The sequence below is a fragment of the Volvox carteri genome (assembly GCF_000143455.1).
Source record: "Volvox carteri f. nagariensis unplaced genomic scaffold VOLCAscaffold_7, whole genome shotgun sequence".
Classification (NCBI taxonomy): Eukaryota; Viridiplantae; Chlorophyta; class Chlorophyceae; order Chlamydomonadales; family Volvocaceae; genus Volvox; species Volvox carteri.
The window spans coordinates 1829268-1856042 of record NW_003307550.1 but is presented as its reverse complement, the minus strand read 5'-3'; the positions used below and the strand labels follow the sequence as shown (position 1 = coordinate 1856042).

Below are 26775 nucleotides of genomic sequence, written 5' to 3'. Positions count from 1 at the left end.
TGTCATTTGCACCATGACCGGCTGCTGTTCGTCAACGTTTTACCACCGCCGTATAGTGATGCATGACTACAAAGTACAGAGATGACATAGAAGCATGAATTCGAGCTCTTACATGTAGGAAAATACAGGTAACCGTCGAATTAGGCAAAGTCCGTTGCACCGCTGGAGGAAACTTAGCGTCCGCATACAACACCCACTGCTGCACTCGCGCTTGCAATCTCACACCTCGCACATCGCGCAACCTCGCCGACTCCGTTCAAAGCAGCGAACCTGGCTAGCCATGGCGCGCAAATGGGTCGAATCCCTGTACACGTCTGCACGCCCCTCCAAACGTTATGTCAAATTCAGCCCTGGGAACAACGAAACTTGCCTAGATACCACGCATGCCTGTTTGCTACAAATCACGTCTTCCTTCGACGATCCCGCGCCAACATGAGTACGACCGCGGCGGTGGGCACACTTGTGAGGCGTGTCACCTCACCAAAACACATGGCATCGTGTATGTAACACTACTGGGCGGGAAAGCAAACAGCAGCTGACGATTAGGATGCCACTCAAAACGGAAACCAAATGCCACCAGCTAATCCTGAAGCTCGCTAGCACCCAACTGCCTAGACGGAACAAACATCCCGGTGGGCGACCCACACATGGCAGCGAGGCACTTTCAAGGAGCACAGCAGCTGCACAGCCATCATGCGCTGCAACTTGTCCAATGCCGTTGTCCTCACCATGGCAGTCCACAGCCGCATCCAGCGCCTCAGCGGCTTTTGCAGCACTGCTGCCGTCCACCGTGTTGCCCAGTCCACGTGTCTTGCTGGGGTTAGGGGTGGGCGGAGGTGTCCGATCGATGAACCCCATCGGCTTCGCTACACCGATAAGTTCATCCATCACTTGCGCACACCTGCATGCAACCCTATCCTTGGCAAGGTCTGGAGCATCCGCGACTGTGATGGCCGCGCCTGGCTGATCTGCTGGCTCCAGCAATGTCCTTGCATTCACCACATCCGTGGTGAAGAAGGCCGGCGCGAAAGGTTCAACGTCGCGTGATTCTAACGTAAATGAGGTGCCCAGCTCGTACTGCTGGCGGAATAGCTGGTGCGCGTCAAATTTTTCCTTCTGCTCTAACTGCGCAGCTGACTGCTCCCGTACGGCAGCAGCTGACCACAGTGCGTCCATTTCGCCCTGCAGCTCTTCGGCAGCAGATAGGAGCTTTTGCTGGACCTTCATAATATCCTCGTGTTGTTGTCGGAAGGCAGCTGCCTCGCCACGGTACCTGTCAGCCACCTTCTTCGTTTGCTCCCGCAGACTGTTGTACTGTGACCTCCTGACCAAGCATGTATGGACGTACAGGGTACGTACGCGGTAAAAAATAACATCACGTGGAAAATATGGTCGTACTCGGGTCACTCCAGGCAATCTGACCCGTGGGTCACAGGTAACAAAGAACCCCAAACAGGATCGCTACAGGCGAACGCATTCAGAAACTAGGAACTACGCACAACTGAATACGTGAAGTACTTAAGCCTTGGCCAGTCGTAAAATTGCCTAAAAATACAAACGTGCGTGTGTTGTTATGCCCAAGGAGGCCTTTGATGCCACGCACCCACCTCTTTAACACCGCTGATTGTTCACGCATGAAAACACTACCCCGACCCAGGCCCCAGTAACAAAGTTCCATACTGCCTTCCCGTCTGGCTGCAATGACTCGAATGGCGAAATAGCGGAATGTAACCTTGCATCCTTTACAATCTTCGTAACACTGTCCAACTGTGTACTTACAGTGAAGGGTGGGGCTGGGCCCCCAAAGCGTTGCAGACGTTGATGTAGGTCGTCTGACGACGCCGGAATAAATGCTGTGGCGCATTCATCCATGCGGTGACCGGCTCCCCAAGGAAATTCAGTAATGACCCCATCGTGGTTTCTAGGTCAATAGGAACCAGCCTTTCATCCCAACTGGTGTTATTCAACATTCTCCGCGTGGACACAAAACAGCCCCGGGATTCAGCACCCATGCCGACCCGACCATCACCTGCAAGCATGAATGGGCATGTGTTGCATGGTCAGCCCAGGATATTTAAATCAGGGTCAAGTGGTGCATGTTGGCGGGCGAAATGGCTTGCCCATATGTACAGAGAAACATGAAGCAGCATATATCATCAAGGGTTCACATCATCAGCAGGTTGGCCAAGGCACATGACTGGATCCTGGCCACTAATTAACTGACCTGCAGCCGTTGCACGTTCGTAGGTGGCACCACCCTCCCTTAGCTGCATCTCCCGTAATCCAGCAGGGTTGCGCGCCGTTGACGGCTCAGCCACTATGGACGGCTCGGCATCACTGTCGACGGGTTTCAACTCATCCATGCTGTTGTCTTCGTCTTCGTCGTCTATTGCGCTGGCGCCCTGTCCTGTGGTGCACCTGCCGACTGAAGCAGCAGCCCCGAGACGAGCAGCACCTTCACCATGGCCAGCGGCATCCCCGCCAATGCCAGCAGCAACCCCACCAGCACCAGCTGCACCGCCGCCATAGCCAGTGCCTACCTGGCCATCACCAGGTACACCAGTCACAGGGCCAGCTGCACCGCCGCCATGGCCAGTGCCGATCCTGCCAGCACCAGTGGCACGCCCGCCAGCACCAGCAGTGCCCCCACCGCTTTGCATCCCTGCACTTCTCCTGGCGGCTGGTGCTGTTTGACGTCCCCTTTCCTCCACCCTTCCCGCCCCACCCCCTTGTATGTTGTCGTGTCCATCTTCAGGTGCACCCTCAGCAGCACCAGCAGCACCAGCAGCACCAGCAGCACCAGCAGCACCAGCGCTGCCAGCGAGCACGTCACCTTGCCCACCTATGCCAGGCCCACCTGCTTCAGGCAGTGCTACCCCCCTAGCTTCCTCGGTGTTTTTCTTTCCCCGCTGCTTATGACTGGCAAGGGCGCAGGGGTGGGGCTTGTCCCACACATGGGCGTACTCAGGGATCTTAGATGCAGGCAGCTTCAACTTCGACAGCTCCCTGCGCACTTCTGCAAAGGACATGTACTCCACATGGTCCCTGCAGTTGCCTGTGTTCACATGCGGCAGCTTGTGCTTCTTGTGGGAAACCCTTTGCTCCTCGTGCACACACAAGGCAAGCACCAATAATTTGTGGTTTATATATAGGAACGTACTTCAGCAACAGCCGCGCGTCCCTGGCAACTGCAGTAACAGCATACCGAATGCGTTGCGCCTGCCATAGCTTAAAAATCCAAGAAACATTTATAAAATGGTCATTGTTAAACAGGTCCGGGTCATGCATCTTGCGTAGACTTCGTACGCTGGAATGCGGATACAACAGCTCGCGAGGGCTCCCCTGCGACAATGCTACACAAGCCCGCGGCGCTCTTACGAATGAGCACACAGGTCCCTTATATCTATAGTAGCTTATTGGGTGCCACAACGCGTGTGAAAACGTGACGTAGGTTTGCCGACGGCAGACTAACCACGTCCATGCTTTGCCGAAGTACGCGCACAAGTACGCTTACTGGACAACGCTTACCAAAACCCGCTATTTGTAACATAATTTGAAGCAAACAATTGCTTACGGCTTGGAGCCATGGAGTGGGAACCCATAATGTGTGAACGTATAGGGACGTATTGGATCGTAGGAACAACGTATTCCATCACGCCCGCGCATTCCTGGCGGTAACAGCATACCGAGTGCGTTGCTCTTGCCAGAGGCTAACGTTCCAGTAAACATGAATAATGTTTTGGGCATCGCTCAATAGAGCAGGGTCATGCATCTTGCGTAGACTTCGTACGCTGGAATGCGGATACAACAGCTCGCGAGGGCTCCACTGCGACAATGCTACGCAAGCCCGCGGCGCTGATATAAATGAGCAAACAGGTCCCTTATATCTATAATAGCTTATTGGGTGCCACAACGCGTGTGAAAACGTGACGTAGGTTTGCCGACGGCAGACTAACCACGTCCATGCTTATGCCGAAGTACGCGCACAAGTACGCTTACTGGACAACGCTTACCAAAACCCGCTATTTGTAACATAATTTGAAGCAAACAATTGCTTACGGCTTGGAGCCATGGAGTGGGAACCCATAATGTGTGAACGTATAGGGACGTATTGGAACGTACATCCTGTGTGTTCCATCGCGCCCGCGCATTCCGCTGTAACAGCATACCGAGTGCGTTGCTCTTGCCAGAGGCTGCCGTTCCACGAAACAATTTATAAAACAAGGGCATCGCTCAATATAACAGGGTCATGCATGTTGCCTAGACTTCGTACTCTGGAATGCGGATACAACAGCTCGCGAGGGCTTCCCTGAGACATTGCCACACAAGCCTGCAGCGCATTCATGAATGAGCAAACAAGTACCTTAAACTTATAATAGCTTCTTAAGTGTCACAGGTTTGCCGATGGCAGACTAACAACGTCCAAAAGTACGCGCTTTCATCTCACATACCCGAGACTGGGCCCGCCCACGGGCAGAATCCTGCAAATGCGCGACCTTCAAGCAATTCATAGTTAATAAAAGCCAAAAGAAGTGCGCTGCGGCGCATTAGGCATTACAAATTCGCCCACCGCCGGCGTTACCCGTAATTACCCCACCGCCGGCGTTACGCACTTCGCCGGCATTTTCCTAAGATGCTGCAACGAAGCGTTTCACTGTATAAAGAGCGTTTTGCTCATACAAAGTATCGTAGTCTGCATTGTACCTACAGCTCCACAAGTAAAACGCGTACCTGCAGTGTAACATAAATGTCCTCTCAGAGGGTAAAAAACATTTTACAGCAGGTAGCCGACCTCACTCCAAACGAGCTAGCGCAATTGCTGAAGGGCATTTGCAACAGTAAAAACAAAGACCGGCTGCCAAAGGCGTTTCAGTCCGTCGAGGTCAACGAAGCCATCGCGACCTCAGTCCGTGAATACCTAGACTGTACTCGGCGGACCGGTGGCCAACGCAAGGACCTGAAGCTTGGCTGGAGTGCCGTTGCTACTGCTGTGTCAGGTATAATTGCACCTCGGGCCACTGATGTAATACCGGCGGTTGCATGTCCTTCAGCCATGTGCCACTATCCTTCCTGGCTGTTGGCATCGTGTGCAGGTCAAGCAGTAATTAAAGGGCGGCTTGTTTCCGCTGTGAATAAGCGATTAGGCTTAAAACAAACCGTAATTAGGCTGCACGCCCGCCGTCACGAGGAAGTCATCAGTGGGTCACACACACAGCCATATGAACCCTACTGGCTGGTACAACGCTGTGACCGTACAACGCTGTGACCGTACCAGCGAGGAAACGTTGCATTTTGTTAGAAATTTCTGGTTGGCGAACAGCGAGGCCAGCCCACGGGCCGACGACTACGTGAGGGTAACAGTGCATCACATCTGTGCGGTCATACCTGCCGTGCATGTTCGTCCAGCGGAGCTACAAGCAGCTGTACTTGCAGTATGTCAGGTCACTGAAGTACGACGACCCTAAACCTGTGTCATACGGTGTTTTCTGGGGTGCAAAACCGCAGTGGATTAAGCCCTTCAAGGTATGTCAGGCTTACACGCGAACATGCTTGCTTGCGCTTATGCATTGGCATTTTTTGTTGGTGTAGACACTGTTTCCTACATTTTATATGTGTCCATACAGGAAAAGCAACGCAGTGTATGCGTTTGTGTAAGGTGCATCAACTATGAGGGGCTGGTATCTGCTGTGCAAAGCAAGCGTCAGCTCCTGCCACTCCACCCAAGCATCAAAAGGCTTCGCCGCCATTCAGACAGTGTCCGGGCGTTACCAGCTACGCTCACTGCTGGCTCACTGTACGAGGCAGCACTGTGCAAGGCCCCCGAGCAATGCCCCGCCCAGCATCCAGCGATGTCGTGCTTGGATGGCACCTGTACAAGCTGTGGCATACGAGGACTGGAGTGGCCAGAGTACCTGGTAGGTTGGTTTGGGGGTTACCTATCCAATTGAGTTTTGAGGCGCAAGGTGAGGCACGCGTTTCAGCACCTTTGCTCGGCCTACATCGCCGTGATCTTTTTCTTGTGGATACCGATTACAGCAACCTCCCACCATACACGTGTGCTGTGTTGAAGCTACAATCATGTGACGCAACAGTTGTGGGGTTCTGTACACCGGAGTGGAGGATAATAATCTTGCCAAGCCACAGCCGCCTAAGTGAAGGGATTGACCTGCAAGTACGCAATGACATGAAATTTCGAGTGCCTGAAGTACATGTTTGCCTCACTCCAATGTGCTTTGCCTAACATTCCACCCCACAATACCCGCAGTATGACACCTTGGCAGAGATTGAGACAGATGGCACTGACGGAGGAGAGTCGGGTGATGTGGACAGCGTAGTGGAAAGACGGTGACCAGAAGGAGTTCGAGCCCGGGACCCGAATCGTGAAGGGCCGATGGCTGTACCATGCTGATGGTTCTCATCTTCATTTCTATCGAGACGGCAGGATGCTTCTGTCTGCAGCACGGGTCGACGACCTCATCATGGCCAACGTGCCTGTGAGGACGAAGGACAAGAAGTTCTGCATATCAGAGGACACACATGCACTCATTTTGGGGAAGCTAACTGCCCGCGATGCAACAGCAGGTGGATTGGATGACTCCTCTGGGTCTGGTGTGGAATGGCTGGCTGAGGAGCGCGGAAGGCAACGCGCAAGGGGAAGGGCCCGGGGCAGGAGACACAGTCACAGCAGGGGCCAGGGAGGAAGCCAAGGGCCAAGGGGGGTTCGTAAGCCTCGTGGAGGGTGGGGACGAAGGGCAAGCCGTGGGTCAGGAACAGGAAGAAGGGGCCGTACGATGGAGTGAACATGGCAAGTAAAGTAGCCAGAGCAATGCACGTATGTGTCGCGAGCCAGGACTTAGGGTTTTAGGGTTTTCGTTCGCGCTTGTAGCAAACGGGCATGCGTGGTGTGTAGGGAAGTTTCGTTGTTTGGCGTCATATGTTCCCAGGGCTGAATTTGACATAACGTTTGGAGGGGCGTGCAGACGTGTACAGGGATTGTACCCATTTGCGCGCCATGGCTAGCCAGGTTCGCTGCTTTGAACGGAGTCGGCGAGGTTGCGCGATGTGCGAGGTGTGAGATGGCAAGCGCGAGTGCAGCAGTGGGCGTTGTATGCGGACGCTAAGTTTCCTCCAGCGGTGCAACGGACTTTGCCTAATTCGACGGATACCTGTATTTTCCTACATTTAAGAGCTCGGATTCATGCTTCTATGTCATCTCTGTACTTTGTAGTCATGCATCACTATACGGCGGTGGTAAAACATTGACGAACAGCAGCCGGTCATGGTGCAAATGACATCAATGAAATACGCGTATTAAAGACCTCAAAAACATCAAGTTACTGTATCATGAAAGTGTTCCTCAAATAAATTTTAAGTGTCACTAGCCAACCAAAAATTGGGCCACTCATTCGTGACTGCTACCAGAATGGTCATTGGCTGAAAGGGTGTATGGGGCTGAGTCGCAAGGAGTATCCGCATAGACTGAGGTGTATGCGTTCGGGTGCTATTTCTCCATGCACGACAAGGTGCCCTCTGGTTTTGCACGGTTCATATGTGAGGATTGCTAAACGCTGCTCTTCAAGGTGATTGTGGTAAAGGTTAAAAAATGGCCTAAACGTTAGAAGGTATTATGATGCTTTCACACGTGGCGAAAGGTTGCTATGGTTCGAGAAGGTTTGAGCCGGTATGCTGCTTCCTCCAGAGAGCGTGCCTTCAGGACGTCTTTCATCTGTGGCAGCCCTTACTTTGAATACTCGAAAGGCGCTAAATTGATTCCTGGACGGCTTCCAGCGCTTCACCAACTTGGCCCCAGCCGCGGCGGCGAGGATGCTTGTCCACGCCTATATCGGCAGCAGTGTGCTGCGACCCGAGGCAATACAAACCTGAGCTTTCAACCAGCCAAACAAGTACGCAAGAGGGAAGATGCGCCAAAGCTCGTCGAAGGGCAGGCGGGTAGGGCATTCGACTCTGCGGTTCCTGGCCCAAAAGGAGCACCTCGGCTTGTTGTTTCTGGCCCTACCAGTCCTCCAGGTAACCGCTCTCCCACCCTCAGAGAAATTTCTTCGCAGCAGCCAAGCCAGCTGCCTACGTCCTCAGCCATCCATAACGCCTCTGTCGCGCGGCATATCACGCACCTCATCTCCCGGGCCCGGACATGGACCGATCTGGCAACCATCACGCACGAGTACGGCGGTGCTGCATCCCTCAACGAAATTCACCTTTCAGCTGCGCTTACCAGGCTAGCAAAGACGGATCTCACCGGGTCCCCGGAACAACGACGACAGGAACGACAGCAGGCGCAGCAACCGCAGCAGCCGTCTTTAGAAGCCAGAGTGCAAGTCCCTATCGGAAACTCTCGTTTCCAAAACCCTCCCCTTCCGCTTGCTCCTTCCCGACTGTCGGCACCAGCAACAACCCTGCCGCCCCCGCCGCTGCCACTTCAGCCTCCCCTCTCGACACTCAGCGGATCACGGTTCGGGCCCGCACCGCGCGCTCTGCCTCTAACCGATGTGGGTCAGGCGCTGCCGCCGTTGTCGTCGAGAGGGTTGCGGTCACCTCCGGGGTCTGTGGGTTCCATGACTCTGAACGGCGCAACGAGTGTAAGTCAGCTGGGGCCGCCTGGGGGACTTAGCGGAGCCCTGACGACCTCAACCCCGGGACAAGGTGGCCATGGCCCTGGGCAGCCGCGCCCCGAAACCTCACCTGAAGGTCTGTGTGTGGCTTTATTAGAAGCGCTGGTGCACCGTATCGGTGGTGGCCAGACGTCCGCTACGGCACCAATGGCTGGTGCAGCACCGATGCCGGCACGCGTGCTGGCGAATGCGACATGGGCCGCGGCTCGGCTCATTATGCTGCTGTGGCCGTCGCGGGAGAAGGCTGCGGCAATCGTGGGACCTGCCTGTTCAATAGCTTCCAACAGCAATGCAGGGAAGCCTCGTGCTGGGTTGTCTGAAGGAGATGAAGTTGCAGCCGTCAGGCAGGGTGCTAGCCCCGCGACGTCGTCGTTGCTGCAGCGCCGTGCCTGGGCAGCGCTGCGTGCGTTGCTGGCGCTCGTGCCCAACGTAGCACCCTCCCTGGAGCCCCAACACGTGTCTAGCCTGCTGTACGCCGTGGCACAGCTGGCAGCGGCTAGGTCGCCCGGGGAGGAGCTTGAGGCGGTCTCAAGCTCTTCCGCCGGGGGCGGTGCCGTGGGCGGCAGCATTAGCAGCAACAGCAGCAGCAACAGTAGCGTTTCTGCTGATGTTTGGCGGGTGACCGCGTCGTCATCTTCTGCGGTGGCGTGTGCTGCGGGCGAGTCTGGGCTTTCGTGGGTGCCTGGCGGCGACGGGGCGGGGGTACAGCGGCTGGTGGCGGCGCTCCTGAACGCCAGCCTGCCGAAGCTGTCAAGCTTTGGGCCGCAGGTGCGTCACTATTTGCTATTGCGTGAGCAAGGTGAGCACTTCAAGCAGGTGCACATCGCTAGGTGTAACGTTGTAGGCCTCAGACCTCCCGTGCGTGGCTTAAGTGGGGCCCGGCCGCGCATGTGCTGGTGGGTGGGTAACTGCGAATCGGGGTGTGAAGGACAGGCCGGGTTAGCGGCGACAAATCTTGGATACCTTCAGGCACAGAGCTGTCTATCGGCCCTTCCCAGAGGTCTACGTGTTGCAGCCCCATCGCGTGTGGCCTTGACGGCGAGTTGCGGACTTGCCGGGGCCCTGCGGCGGCGCTTTCCACGTAGGCTCTGTCTAACTCGTTGTACGCGCTGGCGAGCTTGGGGATCTCTCCACCTCGGAGCTGGTTGCGGGCGTGGCTGGGCGCGTCCGCAGGTCAGCTGCTGCGCGCGGACCCGCAGCACATTGCTAATATGTTATGGGCCTTCGCGCGCCTGGGGTACGACCCCGGAGACGCGTGGATTATGGCTGCGCTACAGGCCGCGGCGTTGAAGGCACCTGCGTTTACGATGCAGGTGCGTGAAGAGTGTGGGTCATGGCGGTGTGGACCCACGGTGTGCTAGACCCAGTGTTTTTTCCTTTGCGTGTGTGTGTGTGTGTGTGTGTGTGTGTGTGTTGTTCGTGAAAATGAACTGAGCCGCGAGGTGTAAGGGTTGGGTGTATGTGCTGAGGCTGTCCGCGGCACAGGACCTACATCACCTCCTCAGCGGTCCCATCCCGCGATGTGGCTCCAGCGGGCCCATGGTTGAGGCGATACCGCACTACACCTCTACCCGCATCCGGCTTTCCTCCTTCGCACACGCAGAGTAGTTATTTAATCCTTCACAGAGCATCGCGGTGTCGTTCCGTTCTCTGATTTCCGATGTCCAACTTGGCAGCGAGGCGCAGGCCAGGTCATGTCGACTATCATAGCGACGATTCCCCGGTGCCTTTCCTTGACAAACTTAACGTTCCATAACATACGATTTTTAGTCTGCCGTTGCCGTACCACGGTACACAGTACGACCTTAACAATGCCGGACCTGAACAATAACCTGAATAATAATACCTTGCATCAGGGCCTCTGTAACACGCTCTGGGCCCTCGCCAAGTTGGGTTTTACGGCAGACGACGCACCCAGAGCGCGCGTATTGTTGCCCCTGCTATCCGGCCTCGGCTCCGCGGCGCGCGGGTGCGGAGGTCAGGATGTGGCCAATGGCATGTGGGCCATAGCCCGCCTGCACATGCGCCTTTCTCCCCTGCCTCCGCCGTCGGGCACGGACCACATACACGACGTACACACACCTCCAGCCTGGGACAGCCCCGGAACCGCCTCGGGAAACGCGCAGGCGGCTATGGCGGCGGCGCCGCCGTCGCCGCAGCCGCAGCCTCTATTGGCTGCACGGGAAGCGATGCAGTCTGCGGGGCGGAGGCTGCTCCAGGCGTCCTCGCGCCATCTGCATGTCTACAGCCCGCAGCAGCTTGCCAATACCTCCTGGGCGGCTGCGGTGCTGGGTCTGCAACCCCCACCTGAATGGGAGGCGCAGTTTTGGCTCGCCTCGCAGGCCGCTCTGCCTGCCATGCGGACCGAGGAGCTGGTGGGTACAGCCATGGCCTCCGCGAAGCTGCGACTACAGCCACCCGACCGGTGGCTAGCTGCCGTACTGGAGCTAACCAGTCAGGCCATGCTGCGGCAGCAACAGCATCAGCATACCTTTCTTCCGCCGCCTCCTCTGTTGGCGGCCCCTGGCGCAGGCGATGGCTCGTCGCCGCATAGCGGCACTCAGCGGAGCCCCAGCCGGATCCAGGCAACGGGCCGAACGTTGGCCAGCCTACTTTGGTGTGTGGAGGCGTGGCAGGTGCGTGTGCCGGTGAGCTGGACGTCCGCTGTGTTGGAACAGCTGGAGTGGCTGGCAGGGAAGGGCCTGATGGACCCGGCGGCGCTGGCGATGGCGCTGCAGGCCATGGCGCGCATGGGGCTGCGGCCTGATGCGATAGTATCGGGCTGGACTGCCAGGATTGTGACGACCGCCTTGGCGGGCATGGCTGCCGACTGGCATGCCGGGGCTGCTGTGGATGCTGCTGTTGAACAGGCGCATCGTGCGCGAGGAAATGGCAGTGTTGGGGCGCCGGCCGGGTCGGAGCGGCATGAGGGCCTGGGGCCCGGCGGTGGCGACGGTGGGTATGGCATGGGAAAGCAGGCTGAGCAGGGAGTCGGCGGCGTCAATCCTCAGTGTGCGCGCATGCTTCTTTGGTCATTGGCGCGTCTGCGTTGCTGGGTTTCGGATGATATCGCGGGAGAGCTAGCGCTTAAGGCAGCTGAGTGCGACATGGCGGCAGCCAAGGCTTCTCCTGCTGTGGGTGTTTTCCCCGCTACTGCGGTTTTGGGGACGCAGAAGGATGCGGGAGGGAGGAACAAGCTGTTCCGCAAGGCGCTCTTCGCCGTGACTGCCGGGCCCAGCGCTGCTGTTGCGGTGGATGCTGCGACGGATTCTACTGATGGCATGTTTGGGAAGGACGGGGTTAAAAAGGCGGAGGGGACTGTCCCGGGGTCGGAGAGGTCGGCACGGAATGTGTGCGTGGCGATATGGGCGTTAGCATGCCTGTCCAGCCGGCCCAGCGCAGTGGTAATGCGGCAGCTGGAGAGGCGCGCGGCACTGGATGTGGCCTGGGCGTCTGATTCTGAGCTGTTGACAATGGTGCGTGCTTTTGCTGCGCTGGGCTTTCGGCCCGGCGTCCGTTTCCGGAGGGCTACGGAGGAGAGGGTGGTTTGCCTGGCTTCCTTACTGAGTGAGCAGCAGGTGGCTGCGCTGCTGGCGTCGTGTGCGCGCCTGCAGTGGCGGCTCAGCAAGGAAGCTCAGGGTGCACTGGGTGGGCCGCGGCTGTAAGGGCTTCGCAGCTGAGGGTCACATAGTTTGTTTTGGGGCTCCATGGAGGAATTGAAGTGGCCCAGAGCGGGCTGTCGGTATTGGGCACTTTGCTCCCTTTGAGAGGAGGAGCGGTATCATCACACGCCCGAGTATGGGGACTAGGCTGCTTGCAAACGTCATGGGCAATACACATTAAGGCAGCTTTACAAATGTAGATTGCGTCCTCGCCAACACGTGCCTGGCGCTCCTCAACAAAAGCTGCAACACAATAATGATAGAGCTGTACAATGTACGGCGTTGACTATTCCTGACTTTAAGCTTCGCAAACGAAGTCTTCGAGTAGATGTGAACGAGAGCTTTGCACTACTTGTGACAGTATGCCCATGGGCCGATGGTGTTTCGTCCCCATGGGCCGCAGACTGGCAGGTTTTCAATTGAATCAGACTAAAACAAGCGTGTTGGCAAGCCTTTTTCCATTGGGAACAATGTCCCCGTTTTGATAATCATGGTTGCCGTGTTGTACGAAGACCATGGCAGAATAGTGTTTTCGAACTGAAGGACAAAGATTCTGCGCTTATATGAATCCAGGCATAACCCTTACGGCCTAGGGCGCATACGGCAAACCTTGTTCCTAGCTGTTATGCTGTTTCACGAAATGGACGGTGGTGGCTAGCTTGACTCACGCAGCGGTATTTTCGTCGCTGTCCTGAAAATGCCACTGTTTTCATGCTTCGGTGGAGGTGGTCTGAAGCATTCGGCCTCGGGAGGGCGGACCATTGTGAAAGGGAGCGAGCCAGAGCCTGTCGCTGTGGCGCAACCCTCGCCAAAGCAGCCGGAAGCAGCAGAGGTTAACGTGCTTGGTCCCGGGGCAAGCGGAGCACTTACGGGCTCTATAAGCAAGAAGTTGAGCAACTCCAGCTTTACCAGGAGCACTCAGGTGCGGCCGGAGAGAAGGATTATACGCTTCAGTGTCTCCAATTTTTTATTGGCTATCCACAATAGAAGTTGCGAATTATTGTGTGCACGTGCCTACCGCTGTTTTTAGGAAGCATCTGAGGACAAGGCCGCTGCGCCTGCTCAAGGCGCCGGGAGCGGAACCAGCAATCCAGCACCAGCTGCTGAACAGGCTCCATCTTCAGAGCCTGTGGAAGAGTCGACTGAGGAGGAGGAGACACGACCAGCACCCGAAGACGGGAAACCCGGCCCTGGCCGGGCTCCGGTTCCCCTGCCACAGCCGGGCTGCTATACACACAGTTTGAAGCTGACCAGCGAGCAAACACTTTGCCAATCGAACATTCAGCTTTGCAAACCAGAGGAGTTGGTGGGGGACATCAAGGACTTGGCATTCATTGGGAACGGTTCCTTTGCCGCGGTATTCAAGGGTGCGTTCTAACGGTATCTTGTCTTGCGAATATTTATTTTCAATGTGCAAACATTGGAGGTCTTCGTCAACTTGCAGGACTGTGGCAGGGTGCCAAAGTCGCTATAAAGTTTGTCGTCTCGGACAGTCTGAACTCAAACAGTGTGACGCTTCGCGAGTCCCTGCTTGGACAGCTGTTGTCTCATCCCAATGTCATCCAGGTACGAGAACGCGCGTGTTTGGGCAACAGGTGGTACGTGCTGCTGCACCAAGGCCTTTCATTGATCGCTTGTAGCTACCCCGTGTCGATTACGCACATGCATGCTACCACTACGTTACATAAACGTACGCTGCGGCATCCGACCTGTGTGCACCCTTGTAAAGGCGTCGTGCGCACTTTGCGAAGTTGTGCGGTACAGCCGTATTTTCCTTTTTTAGGCATCTAACATGCCCTATTGAGTCCTTGGTCTCCCACCTTAATCTTAAGGTGCGTGTCCAACCTGCGCCATATGGGTTCCTACCTTCGTGAACTGAGCAATATCGGTGTTTCCCGTTTCGATGACCCGGGTTTCTGCTGCCATCCGGCGTGTCCTTCCCATGTATTTTGCCTGGCTCCCTCCTTAGACGTACACTACGCGGTGCGCGCTCATGGACGACGATTCGCTTGATGCCATCCACGGTTCGGCCACGGACGACGCACGACGGTTAAGCGGCGACAGCATGCGTTTCGTCAGTGGCGACGGGTGGGTAGCGTTGGACAGAGAGGTTACCGACTGGAGAGGGTACTTGTAGAAAGTGGGCCAACTGCACTTCCATTGGACGAATTCGACGGAATGCATGCCACCAAAATTTGATTGCAGGTTTGGCGACCCACGGCACAAAGCGGGAGGCGGCACGATTTCCGTCTCCAACATCCTGCTACAGTTGCAGGTCAAACCGGGCCAATACGTTGCCGTTGTCATCATGGAGTACGCGGACAGGGTGGGTCTTTTACATGCGTGGAACGTTGCGACGTGCGCGATTGAGCAGCTGGGGGCATGACAGAAGGCTGGCATACTTTGGTATTCGGCCTTGCGTGTGGTATCCTAGCTATTGGGCGTCCTGTTGCTTAGAGGCATAAGTCTGGCGTGGTCAAGCGTTTGTTGGTCAAGCGTTTGGTCAAGCGTTTGTTGGGCTAGGCTCATGGTGCCGCGTGCATGATCGGGGCCGGAAATGATGACCCCCTATCATCGGATGCAAATCGAGACACCGAAAGCTGCTTCCCTCGTTCAACAAGAGCATGACCAGGAGCATGGTGATCTAGGGGGGGGTGCATTTCTCTGGAACAGCCACCTGCATCTCCCATTTGTTCTTGAGCAAGCCCCACAGCACGAACCGTCGCAAGAGATGCGACGCTAGTTTTTGCCGTTGCAGCGGGTTGTCGATGACGTTGGCCGGCGCTCCTGCCCCGGGCTTCAAACCATGTGAGCAGGGTACGTTGCAGGAGGCAATTTATAAGCGGCAAGTCTTTCGGGAAAGCCCTCGATGGAACAAGCGCATTGCCGCCCGCGCCTTGTTCCGGACGGCGCGTGAGATTGCCCTGGGCATGCAGCACCTGCACAGCAGCAACGTTCTTCACGGTAAGGTTGGCATATGCATATGGGTTAGATGCCAGCTTGTGGTGAAAGCAGGCTCACCGGGCTCCCTTGGCGCTAAGCCTCATTCGGGCATGCCGACTTGTGTGCTGAACTGAACCAAACGGTTTGCACTCTAAGTGCGATAATGGCTTGTATTCCTCTGCAAGTTCAAGGCCATCGTCCACCAATAAGTTTTTCAATGCAAGGTGCATTAGTGCCTCCGTTTTTCGCTCTGGGAAATTTGGTCCTGGGTTTGCAAGGGCCACGTAGAAGTTCCATCCTCAGATCAGCTGTGAGCCCTGCTCTGCCAACGTAGGTGATTTCATTCCAGGCTGTAAGGCCGTAAGTTATGACACCTCCGCATACCCAGCACTGGCCTACTCAGTACTGGCCTGATTCAGCACTTCAGCGTAAGGCCCCTTTCCCTGTCTGGCAGGCGACTTGAAGCCTGGAAATGTGCTCCTAACGTCTGCCCGTGTGGACCGCCGTGGCTTTATTGCCAAATTGGCGGACTTCGGACTCTCGCATGTGGCGCATGGGCCCATCGCGACGAATACGTGGGGGGTAAGTTGGAATGGCATGACTATGACCTGTCGTGGGGATACGGAATTGTTAAGAGTGTCTCCTCCAGCACGTGAAGCGCTATGGAAGTAAATTAAAATTGGAATGCAGATAGCTGGGTGAGCAAGTATTGGTCGAGAATGTAGGGGTGGAGATAACGTGGGTTTATAATGTGGGTGGTTAAGCAGCTGTAGGCGAGCAGCGTCCAGCTTGACCCTTGTCGAAGATGCTCACATAGCACAAGGTATGCGTCAAGTTCGTGCCAGGCAAAGCCCTCATCCTGCCTTTGCCGGGGCTGCCCTGCAGACTCTGCGCTACATGGCGCCTGAGCACTTCTCCGGCACCATGTCGAAGGCCACTGACGTCTTCGCCTTCGGGATGTTACTGTGAGTCGGATGTCTAGACCTAGGTCGTTGTAAGAGCCGCAGCCATGTCCCATGCCAGGCTACCCTCAGGCTCGTGCCGGTACTTCCACGCCCAACCATTCTTAGTGTTCGGCACTCTGTGCGAGACTTCGCGATTAGGTGGTACTGCAATTTTTACCTTACTGAGCATGGTACATGGCACGGATCAGTGCACTGAGCTGTGTGACTGCTTGGTGTAAAGGTCTAAGTGGACGTGATTGTGGCGATTGCCTGCGCTAATGGGCCATTTTTGGGTTCTCTTCCATAAACAGGTGGGAGATGGTCACGGGTAAGAAGCCGTACGAGAATATGACGCAGGGAGAGGTCATCCAGTCGGTCTCGCAGGTATGAATTGCTTATGTGCGAGGCGTGAAGCAAGATCGGCAACGGCAATATGCTGTCGCCGTGGGGACTCTAGGATTTGGTCTAGGTGCCCTCAGTGCTCTCCCAATGAACAGGGAGCGTGGACAGGAGTCATGCGGCCTGCTGCGGGTGCTAGTGACGCTGTCAGAGGAGGCTTGCCTCTAAACGAACCGATCTTCTCGTGGAGCACCGGTTCGGGTGTTCAGTATACTTACTTTACGCATGCTGGCGGCACCGTCTGCATTCGCACCCTGTAGGGTCTCCGGCCGCAATGGCCGCCGGACTGCTTCCCGCACTTGGAGTACCTCGGTAAGCGCTGCATTGCGCACAATCCCGCGGATCGACCGTCGTTTGGGGAGATTGTGAAGGAGCTAGAGGATATGGAGGTCATGCTGCGAGAGCTGCTGCAGGTGAGCAGAAGGGGCGGAGTGATGGCAACAGGGGGTCTTGCTGGCAGACGCCTAGGCTTGGCTAAGCTGCGTTTACGTTTACATTTACAAATGCAATGTTTGCAGTGATGTGCACAGCTGTTAAGAGTTCAGCTGCTCGACTTTTCAAAACCGCGTAACAGACGCCCTTCACCACCACCGCCACGTAATCACTTAATTATGTCCAGCCTTCGCGGGGGGTTCTGGCATTCTAGCACCTCATCTCATACGCTCACCTGAACATCCATACAGACAATTGGTACAGAAATTGGAACCGCAAATTAAGTTCGCAAGTTTCGGTCCACCAATTGTGACAGCGAGTGCTCATCTTGGAGGCTCGCTATAATCCCCAAAAATGTCGGGGGTCTACCTTAAGTATTGGAGTTAGCACCTTCAACCTTTCCATGGAAATGTGGTAGCGTCGCCACACCAGTCTCCAGATGACGCAGTCTTTGGAAAGGCGTGCCCGCTCGTTTCCAATTGTTGTGTCAGCGCCAAAGACACATGGGTAGACCGGCCGCATGCATATCCTGCCCGAGCGTGTGTTATTGTAAAGGGGGCTTCAAGGCTAAATGACTTGAACATATAACAGTATGCTGGGTCGGAAAGCTAATCCGGTCTGCCCAGCTAGCCCCGATGGCCCTTGCATGATCCCCTCTGCCATGTTTGCCTACCATCCATTCAATGCACTGTAGGCAACACGGGAGTCTACCGGCATGAACGCGGTGGGAGCCCCAGCAGGCAACTCCCCTTCACAGGCAGGTCTGCAGCCTGAACAACTGTAACTGTCGGCGGCTGGCGAATGCGTGCCTAGCACGTGCTATCATCACTTGTGGGCAGCTTGCATGTTGGCATTACGTAGGTCCTTCCTTGATTTGCATTCCTGGTAGCAGCCAGGATGTGGGACCTTTGAGCTGGTGTGGGTGGTTGAACGTCTCACATCAGGTTCCCCAGGCTGGGGCGAGCTCGAGAATGCGGTTTTCTATGTTTCCTGTGGGATTTGACCATACGTGGTGACTTCGTTCGCCACACGGAGGGCCGCATTCGCAGCACATCGCAACACGGGCCTCGGGGCGTATCGCATTTGATTTTCACTTGATGCGGTACTTCAAGACAATGTGTAAAGGCGTGTGCTGAGGTTTTTACTGGGTGGCCTGAAGAGCTTGGCACGACGTGCTGGAGACGAGCGCCCGGAGTCCACGGCTCCTGGTGGCGCTGACGTGCAAAATGGTCAGGTACACATGACAGCCGCCTGGCTCGTGCTTAGGGGTGTGTCGGTCACGCAGCGAGTTGCCCGGTTATCCCGATTCATTTGAGGAGTGGCGATGCTGGAGATGGAAGGTTATGTGGAGGCTTCATCGGTATATGATTGCTAGGTGTGGGTATCTTTGTGTGTTGTTCAAAAGTCGCTTCCGTGTGAATGTCGTACGACACAGGTCTCGAGGGCGGCGACCAGCTGTTGACGCTAAGTGACCTGGTTTAGGGAGGCGGTTGTTGGTTTGGGTGGCTGTATGACAGAATGCATATGTTTACACTGGCGTGGGCTTTTTGTACGCGATGTCGGGCTTCCCAGTTAGCTGTCTGCCTGCTAAACAGTGGTTCGAATCCTGTCACCTTGCGGTGTGCCTAGTCTTGTGGTGTGCGAAAGGATTTCGCAACGTGGACGTTGTGAGGAAAATCGTTGGTTCACTTTCCCATGCGTGTACTCCTGTCATTGACTCCTGTGGTAAACTTCGATATGTTGTGCGGACGTATTTGTCGGTTCGTTTTTCCAGCTTAACTGTGTGGGACGGGTTATAATAAAGTTGAAGCAGGATGAGATTTCATGGATATTGCTGTGTTGACTTGCATTCTATTGTCATAACATTTTCTCATATAACATTTTCTCATGCTATGCGTATATCACGTCTATATCATCTTTACCTGTACACGCACCATGCAATTAAGTTAAAGGAGTGACATAAATTTACAGAACTGGCACGGATTCGCGTTTTATGTCACATTCCTATACACCTGACAACTTCTCTTCCTACGTCCTCGTCCACAACGTCGACCATTCCTATACGCATCGTTCAGCCCTGAGATAATAAGACTTCGATAGGAAAAGTAACGAATTAGGCAAGTTGATGTTACAGGGTGGTTAAGCTTCACCAGTAGCCTCCTTCCCGAGGCAATTCCCTACTCTCCCCTGCTGGAGGGGCACCCTAATCCATTCACCCCATCCGACTTCAGTTTGTAGGGCAAGTTATATACAATCGCAATCCTCATCAGCAGGTCGGGTCAACGGCTATATCCACTGAACCTCCCATTCAATGCTCACCACGGCATTGCCAGCCGGTGCCAAAACAAATGCCCGTAAGAGTGTGCCTTCGAGCAGAGTGTCTTCTATGAAACCTTCCCCTCCACAGCCCCGCTTATCTCAGCTCCGAGCGTACATACATATGCGCTTTCACCGGTCCTTTATCCGCAAATTGCCAAGCCCGGATGACAAGCTCCATTTGCTTAACACAATTACTCGCGCGTCTTCTCCTGTGGACCAAATAGCAGGCAATCGACAGAGAGGAACAAATACATCAAGACCAAAGCGTCTCCGTAGTCGAAGATGTATTCCGTGCACAGGACAAGCACCTTCTGCCTTTCCTAGCCACCGCCATTATTAAAGTTGCCTCACGCTGTAATCTTACCGCCTCCTTCTTCTTGATGTCCGTGTACATGGCGTCGATCACTTTCTGGTATTTCGCCTGCGCACGATACAAAAATCGTAGTAAGGGCCGTTGTCATAAACAGATGTCGATCACGTTTTGCCTGCCCGTCCTTTCCCAAGGAATCCGAACATCTCGAACCTTGCTCACCCCACCTACGCCATAAATGCTGCCGGACTAATGCCAATGTACTGCACCCACTTCCGCACCCAATACATGCAGCAGCCCCCGCAGCACCACTCGCCACAACTTCAATGCTACTCCCAAGAACTGCAACTTCACCTGCAACTGCGGCCGGCGCAGCTTGAAGCTGGGCGTCATGAGGTCTTCCTCAACGCTGAACTGCACGTGATCCAAATGGACCGCCTTGATGATTTCGTAACCCTTCAGCTTGTCCTCCTTTCCAACGCGGACCAGCTCCTGCAAATGTTCCCATCAACCCAGGCAACCTGCTTGAACCAGGGAACCCGACAATCCGCGCACGTGCACTTCAGATGATAAGCTATGGTTCATATAAGAGTCGGGATTCGCGCTACACACAATCCGTTCGATACACGAATTGCGGATATACCTGGCCCTGGTCACTCGTGCGCGCAGCGAGGTCTAAAATCATTTCGGAAAGGGTGCGCGCAGCAACCACTGGGGTGTTGCATAACGGCCAAAGTTACCACATACCGAGAGGATGTACTGGTTGACACGCGGATCCTCCAGAAGTCCCTCCTCGTACCCGCCCGACACGCCGGCCTCCTTGGCCCAGGCCGTGATGACAGCCTTGTTAGGAACCACTACAGCCACGAGGCAGTTCTCAAAGCTGTTGCCATACACCCAGACCTACGCGACAAGTCGACAGGCATATTGAGATGCATGAGGCATGAGCTTCTTAGCAAAGCCATCTTCCACGCGACTACATGACGCACAAGAACAGAAGGAACTGTTGCGGGTGGAATGTGGCCATTTGCTTTGCGCGTGAGATGGCATTACCTTCAGCGAACGAAATTAAGTACTATGAGGCATTGCCATATCAGCACGTTGGCAAGTTGCAGTCTACAACCTGTGTGAAGAGCGTGACAGGGAGCGACGCAAAGCCAAACACGTAGGTCGGCATTTCCCCTCCGCGTGCGCCCCTTCCCCCAAAGCGGAACGACACCACACCCCAGCACTACCCACTCCAGGCGCAATGCACCCCCCTTTCCCCCATCCGCAGGCCATACCTGCTCCACCACGGTGGCCTTCTTGTAGGTCGACTCGAGCGCCTCTACCGCCACGTACTCGCCCTGGCTCAGCTTGAAGATGTTCTTCTTGCGGTCCACAATCTTGATAGCTCCCGTGGGCGTTATCACGGCGATGTCGCCTGGCAACGTAAGACCCATTAATTTACCTTCTGTTTGTTGCGGACAGCACCAAAACAATCCGACCTGATCTACTAACTTGTTAATGCATTCCTTCTGTGCGCCTCTCCTGACAGGCAAGGCTTCCAGCTCGCGTTCTAACACTTCATATGCCAGGAAAAGACTCGCCAGCCGCCCACAATACGCCGTCCAAATTTGTTATTACGACAAAAAGCCAAGCAGATCCTGTTTGGCGAATCTAGCCGTCGATAAATAAGAAGCCACAGCGATGAGGAGGTTGCGTGACACGCCAGGGCCCAAGTGCTGCTGTGCAGAGCCACAGTCGCAGGCGCGCAGTTCTCCCACGTGCTTTAGAAATAAGCAGGGGGCTACCCAGCAGCCCCGACCGAAGCCATATGACCGGTCGTGTGCCAAGTGGGCACATTAGCCCCGCCATCCGAGAAACCCAAAGGATTTCACAAATGCCTAGGGCCCACCCCTCACCGGTGTGGAACCAGCCGTCGCTCTCGACCACCTCGTCCGTCTTGTCTTGGGCCTTGTAGTAGCCGGTGAAATTGGCAGCGCCACGGATGAGGACCTGAAGTCGACAAACGGCAAGACGCATAGCGGGACACAGCGCCCAGGCGGTGTCAAAGGATGTCGCCCAAGCCCCGAGTAAAGGCCCATGGACACAGTCGCGTCTGGTGAACCATCTAGTATTCGGGTGCGCGCAGCGATGGTGATCCAGTCAAATCCATTGCACGACATTTACTAAAGGACTTTGCTTGCCAGGTCCGTCGTATCTGGACTCGAGCCCGACTTTTTGAGGATCGGAAGCCAGCGCACAGGCACTCACCTCGCCCTTGGGTAGCTTGGGGTCCAGCGCATCGCACTTCATGTCGGGTACCGATTCCAGACGGAACTCCGTCAAGGGGGTGGGCGGCCCCACCGTTGCGGCGTGCTCCTGCAGGTCGCGGTCGGAGTGCATGGATTCAGCAGGGCTTTTTTCTTCGAATGCGGTTCAGAAACACGTGCATGATGCAGGTGTACTTCCGTAAGCCATTCACAGGTATACAGGCCCGGAGACAGCTCGTGCCGGCAGGCGCGCCGTGAGGTTCCCACGACTTGTGAGGGCTTCGCCACAGGACCGCTACTTTACGACCCGTGCCTCCCCCCGTGTTTTCGACTTGCGAGCGGGTGGAAGGAAGACGGGAGGAGGAGGCGGAAGGAGGAGGCTTGCCAAAGCACGCCGGACGCACCATGACGTCCGCTGCAGCAATGAAGGACGCGGCGTTAGTCTCGGTAAGACCGTAGCCCTGCACCACCGGCGCGCACATGATGACGCGGAGGAAGTCCTCCACGTGGGGGGCCAGGGGGGCGCCACCGCTGACCACAGCCTTCACCTGTACGGCAATGCCGCGAGAGGGAATAGGGATAAGTTAGTGCATTACAGACTACTCACGTTCCCGTTATTGCGAACAGACGGAACGTGCGATGTGAAAGAGAGGGTCAGATGATGATTTTGACGACAAGGTGACAATTTGTATGCCGAAAGGGTGGCAAGTTGGCTGAAAGAAGTGGCAACATGTGCAGCTGCACCAGGATAGGAGCACAAAGCTCGCGCACAACAAGTCGCTGTCAACTGAAGCTTTTCACAAAGCGTACGAAGCGGGTGGTAAGTGCCAGCGGCGGACGCCTCGGAAGGCCCCAATGGAGGGCACTAGGTACAGGACGACGAAAAGGAACCCTTACGGAGAATCAGTCCACGATTAAATTGCATAGTAACCGGCTTAATGGGCCCCTATTGGCGCTGCACCGCTATTGCACAAATTGTTTTTTTCATTGGTTTGAAGAATAACTTATAACTGTGCTTTTTGGCCACTCCTTGCCCAGCCCGTCGTGCACTGCAGGCCCTCGCTGACAACTCGCAACGACCTCTGGATCCATCAGGTGTTGGGTCCCCTCCTAACGGATATATGCACGCAGGCGATGGGGTTTGGCGAGGACAGAACAGGGATGGCACGCTACAAAAAAACAAACCAGTTGGGACGCGAGATGCAGGTGGTCAGTGAGATGACCAACGGCGGTCCCGCACCTTGCCACCAAACCGCGCTGCAACCTTGCTGAAGATCAGCTTGTCGAAGAAAGGCGCAGCCTGCAGTTCCAGGGCACGTTTCGCGTGTCACGTCAACGTCGTGCTCGGTTGCGTCTATAAAAAGAATTCAGGTAGGCAATTCTATACGTGGGTAGGTATGGAGCAGTGGCAAAACTCTATACGTGGATAGGTATGGAGCAGTGGCAAAACTCTATACGTGGATAGGTATGGAGCAGTGGCAAAACTCTATACGTGGATAGGTATGGAGCAGTGGCAAAACTCTATACGTGGATAGGTATGGAGCAGTGGCAAACACAGTCAAAGGAATACACCGCCACTGGGGCCCCAGCGCAAATTAAACAGACTAGCCTAGAGCTGTGAGGCTGCGAGGCCAACCGCGCCGACGACAATAGGTGCGACTTCCTGGAGACCCCTGCACGCATGTCATGACAGGTCATGTCATGGCAGCTGAACACCACGTGTGACGCGCTTCGTCCTGGTGACGCAGAGCGCACGGCCACGACACAGCGGGGGCCGCAGAGGGAGCTGCTCACCTTGGTGTGCGAGTAGCCCTGACGCAGGAAGTACAGCTTGCGGCTGAAGCCCCAGTTGAACAGGGAGCGCTTCAAGAAGCTAGCGTTGTTGATCTGCAGCAACGAAGGCAGTTGCACATTTACAGCACAAGACGCGTAGCAGGACTTTTCGCAGACATCTGGCTTCCGTATTCCGCTGGAAACTAGTGTCCTTGGGGAACGGCAAGTCCTGGGCAACGGCGCAGACGCATGGGTAGGAAGAGACACGGCACGCGCTTGCGTACATGATGTTCCCAGGTAGATAGACCTGCAAGTTTGCTAAACAAAATTATTTTCATGAAAATAACCCCTCTTCCTGCTAAGCCGCCAGCAGGACTAGTTCTTGGCCTTCCTCCTCGCACCTGAGACATGATGCCCGTGTAGATGCGGTCAAACACGCGCGGTACACCGATGAACAGCGACGGCTGAAGTGCCGCCACGTCGTCCACCAGCTTCGTCACGTCACCCTGCGGTTATCATTATCACGTGTGCCGCCCCATAAGACAAATATCCACGATGCAGACGCATTACAGAGTCACGTACAACAAACGTCCAATCCAGGATATACTCCCCCGCACAACCCGACGAAAGAAATACGTACCCTCGAGCCCATGAACCATGCCTTCAACCAGACCAACCCCAGCACGTTGCCAAAGGCCCACCCACCTGCCAGTAGCCAATGGCAGCGCCCATGGATAGGAACCACTCCTCGTTCACCCTGCGCAGCCAAACCGCACAAGAAACGACCGGAAAAGCTGGTACCCTACATGCTGAAGAATGTCTTACACCGTAACGGGGAGGCAGTGTCCAGTCCCCACAACCAGCAAGTTTGAGCACTTCGGGAGTCTAATCAACGGTGAGCACAGGTGGGCAGTGAGCAAACCCTCACAAGGGCGCCAGGGCTCCTAGTGTAGATAGCTACATGGGGAAAGGGCCAGGAATTGAGTTTAGCCATGCCGTAACGTAATCACAATCCGCCTTCCCAGCGCCTGATGCAATTCGTTCGCGTGTTCGCACGACAGGTCGGCAAGCGGCCCAACCAACCACGGGTCAAGGCTCACCGGTCGAAAATGTGCGCCAGCGGCAGGTAGGACAGCATCCGGTCCGTATCGTTCAGGTAAACGTTGTTGAATTTGCAGTAAGACCCGGCGGTGTTCACCGCGGCCACAACAGCCGCATGTGTCAGCATGACGCCCTTGGGCGCGCCGGTGGTGCCTGCAAGGATGCCCAGCGGAACATGGCCACAAATAGACAAAGGACGCCAAGAAAGGGAAACGGCATATCCCTTGGCCAGGCGAACATGAAACCCAACAGGTCGCGTTCCCCACCCATCCATAGCACCCGCCATGCCACCAGGCCCTGGCACAGCAAGAGATACTCCCCCAGCAATCCTGCGGCGATACCTAGCCGATGGGTATTCAGCTGTTTGATACCAACCGCAGCTGTTTTCTGACGTGGCTCAGCTGTGAAGCACCTGGCCGCACCAAGCCCCGGCGAAGAGCAACTGCGTGCCTGTGCTTTGGACGCTCAAGACATGATGAAAGAGACAGATGACAGTCCTTGTCCTGTACTGTTTCGGGTCGGTCCCGGATCATGTCCATCTGGGTCAGGTTATGTTCGCATGCCTTAGCTTTTCGTGGTACCCCGCAATCCCTCCGCCATGCCGTTTCCTTCGGCCACGACCTGTCCCCCGCGCACCCGAGGTGTACATGATTGTGCAAAGCTCCTCCGGCTTGGGAGGGACCGGTTCCGCTGGCTTCTCAGCCCCAAGCGCCAAAAGCTCGCTGAACGAGAGCACCTTGTAGCCAATGTCCGTGGCAGCCTGTGGAATGCGCACGTGGGGTTGTGTTGCTGGTGTATGGTGGTGCAATTGGGTCACCCTGAGCGGGAGGCGGGACATACCTTGATGGCATCCTCCTTGCCCGGCCCCCAGTAAATGACTGACTTAAGCGTCTCCTTCGTCCTGGGCAGGGCCTTCACCAGCGCCGGCAGCTTCTGAGTAGAGCAGAACGCAGCCACAGACTCGCTGTGGTTGATGATGTACTCGACGGCGTTCTCGCCCAGGGAGTCGTACAGCGGGACGCATTGCAAGGACATACGGTTGCAGGCCTACAAGCATAGCCATGCAGCGGAAGCGTACGCGTGTGCCTTGCGAGATCCATGTGGGTCGGAGCGGTCGTGCGCCGTGCAAGGCCGGAGAAGTAGGCCCCAAAGATTTCTGCCACAGCTGGCCTTCAAATATATTTGGAGTCCCAAAGATGATCGTGTTATAATAATATGTGTTTTTGACTCTCATTTGCCCCAAGGGCTACCACACCGATCCGATGGAGAACCTCCATAACAAGGCAAGATCTTGACATCATAATATGCGGTTTAGTTGTGTACATTAATTTCGTTTAATCCATGGAACGATCACAAAGGGCGCATGTCGCTCAGCGAAGAAGCGAGTTTCCGGCAGCTTTGGGACTGCTGCCGTCTGTCAGGAGAAGGTAGTAAGATATCCGACAAGCACGGTTATCTTCGCCGGATAACGTCCGCCATGCATACCTGCATTGCAACCATCCACTCTGGGCAGTTGGCGCCGAATACTCCGACCCGCTGGCTAGGCTCAACGCCCAAGGCACGGAGTGCTGACGCCGCTTGCACCACCTCTTTGTGCACCTCGGCGTAGGTCTTAAAAACGAAAGGGCCCGCCTCACCCTTCTCATTCTTGTCTCGCTTGCCTGCAGGAGGTTGCTCGCTCAGGGTTCATCGTGTGCGTCGCAGTTTAAGCTGGCTACCCACCAAGGCACTGATTGTTGGGGTACTTTATGCATGATTGCTCGAACATTTCGAACAGGGTTGCAAACTCGACAGTGGGAAACCCATCCTTCACATACACGCTGCGATACACAGGACTAGCGGACGGCTTGTCAGCCGTCGCCGGCCTTGCCGGCTCATACTCATGTAGGTACTTGTATGTGGGCATGTTGCGCAAACGCACGGTTCAACGCACGCCAAATGGGCAGAGCCTGCACCAAGATTCAGCACTAGAGTTTTGGTACAAGACACTGTATTAACAGTAATCAA

General features: G+C 55.5%; 4 protein-coding genes across 4 annotated transcripts; 2 read left to right on the top strand and 2 right to left on the bottom strand.

Moving 5' to 3' along the window:
• Positions 1–39: 39 nt before the first annotated feature.
• Positions 40–3029, bottom strand: VOLCADRAFT_88060 (uncharacterized protein; the record flags this gene model as incomplete). The annotated part of the gene is made up of 5 exons (XM_002947630.1): positions 40–66; positions 646–1324; positions 1780–2029; positions 2225–2407; positions 2858–3029. 5 exons carry the CDS (start codon positions 3027–3029, stop codon positions 40–42), a joined length of 1311 nt encoding a protein of 436 aa, XP_002947676.1.
• Positions 3030–4747: 1718 nt separating this feature from the next.
• On the top strand, positions 4748–12505 carry VOLCADRAFT_103585 (uncharacterized protein; the record flags this gene model as incomplete). The annotated part of the gene is made up of 10 exons (XM_002947756.1): positions 4748–4997; positions 5752–5915; positions 6266–6345; positions 8462–8597; positions 9012–9185; positions 9294–9398; positions 9716–9943; positions 10757–11266; positions 11309–12106; positions 12245–12505. The coding sequence occupies 10 exons, from the start codon at positions 4748–4750 to the stop codon at positions 12293–12295; spliced, it is 2496 nt and encodes an 831-aa protein (XP_002947802.1). The 3' UTR covers positions 12296–12505.
• Positions 12506–12887: 382 nt separating this feature from the next.
• On the top strand, positions 12888–17884 carry VOLCADRAFT_109637 (uncharacterized protein). The gene is made up of 11 exons (XM_002947755.1): positions 12888–13214; positions 13323–13659; positions 13737–13858; positions 14262–14380; positions 14498–14618; positions 15109–15256; positions 15690–15817; positions 16121–16200; positions 16491–16563; positions 16839–16991; positions 17705–17884. The coding sequence occupies exons 1-11, from the start codon at positions 12990–12992 to the stop codon at positions 17792–17794; spliced, it is 1596 nt and encodes a 531-aa protein (XP_002947801.1). The 5' UTR covers positions 12888–12989; the 3' UTR covers positions 17795–17884.
• A 1241-nt stretch (positions 17885–19125) lies between these two features.
• Positions 19126–26765, bottom strand: VOLCADRAFT_73402 (uncharacterized protein). Its single transcript, XM_002947629.1, has 17 exons — positions 26491–26765; positions 26254–26429; positions 25609–25815; positions 25405–25528; positions 24768–24921; positions 24373–24424; positions 24069–24173; positions 23689–23781; positions 23135–23194; positions 22299–22442; positions 21896–22003; positions 21544–21637; positions 20923–21062; positions 20387–20542; positions 19994–20131; positions 19694–19750; positions 19126–19538 (listed from the first exon to the last, which is right to left on the bottom strand). The coding sequence occupies exons 1-17, from the start codon at positions 26672–26674 to the stop codon at positions 19521–19523; spliced, it is 2010 nt and encodes a 669-aa protein (XP_002947675.1). The 5' UTR covers positions 26675–26765; the 3' UTR covers positions 19126–19520.
• Between the last annotated feature and the right edge of the window lie 10 nt (positions 26766–26775).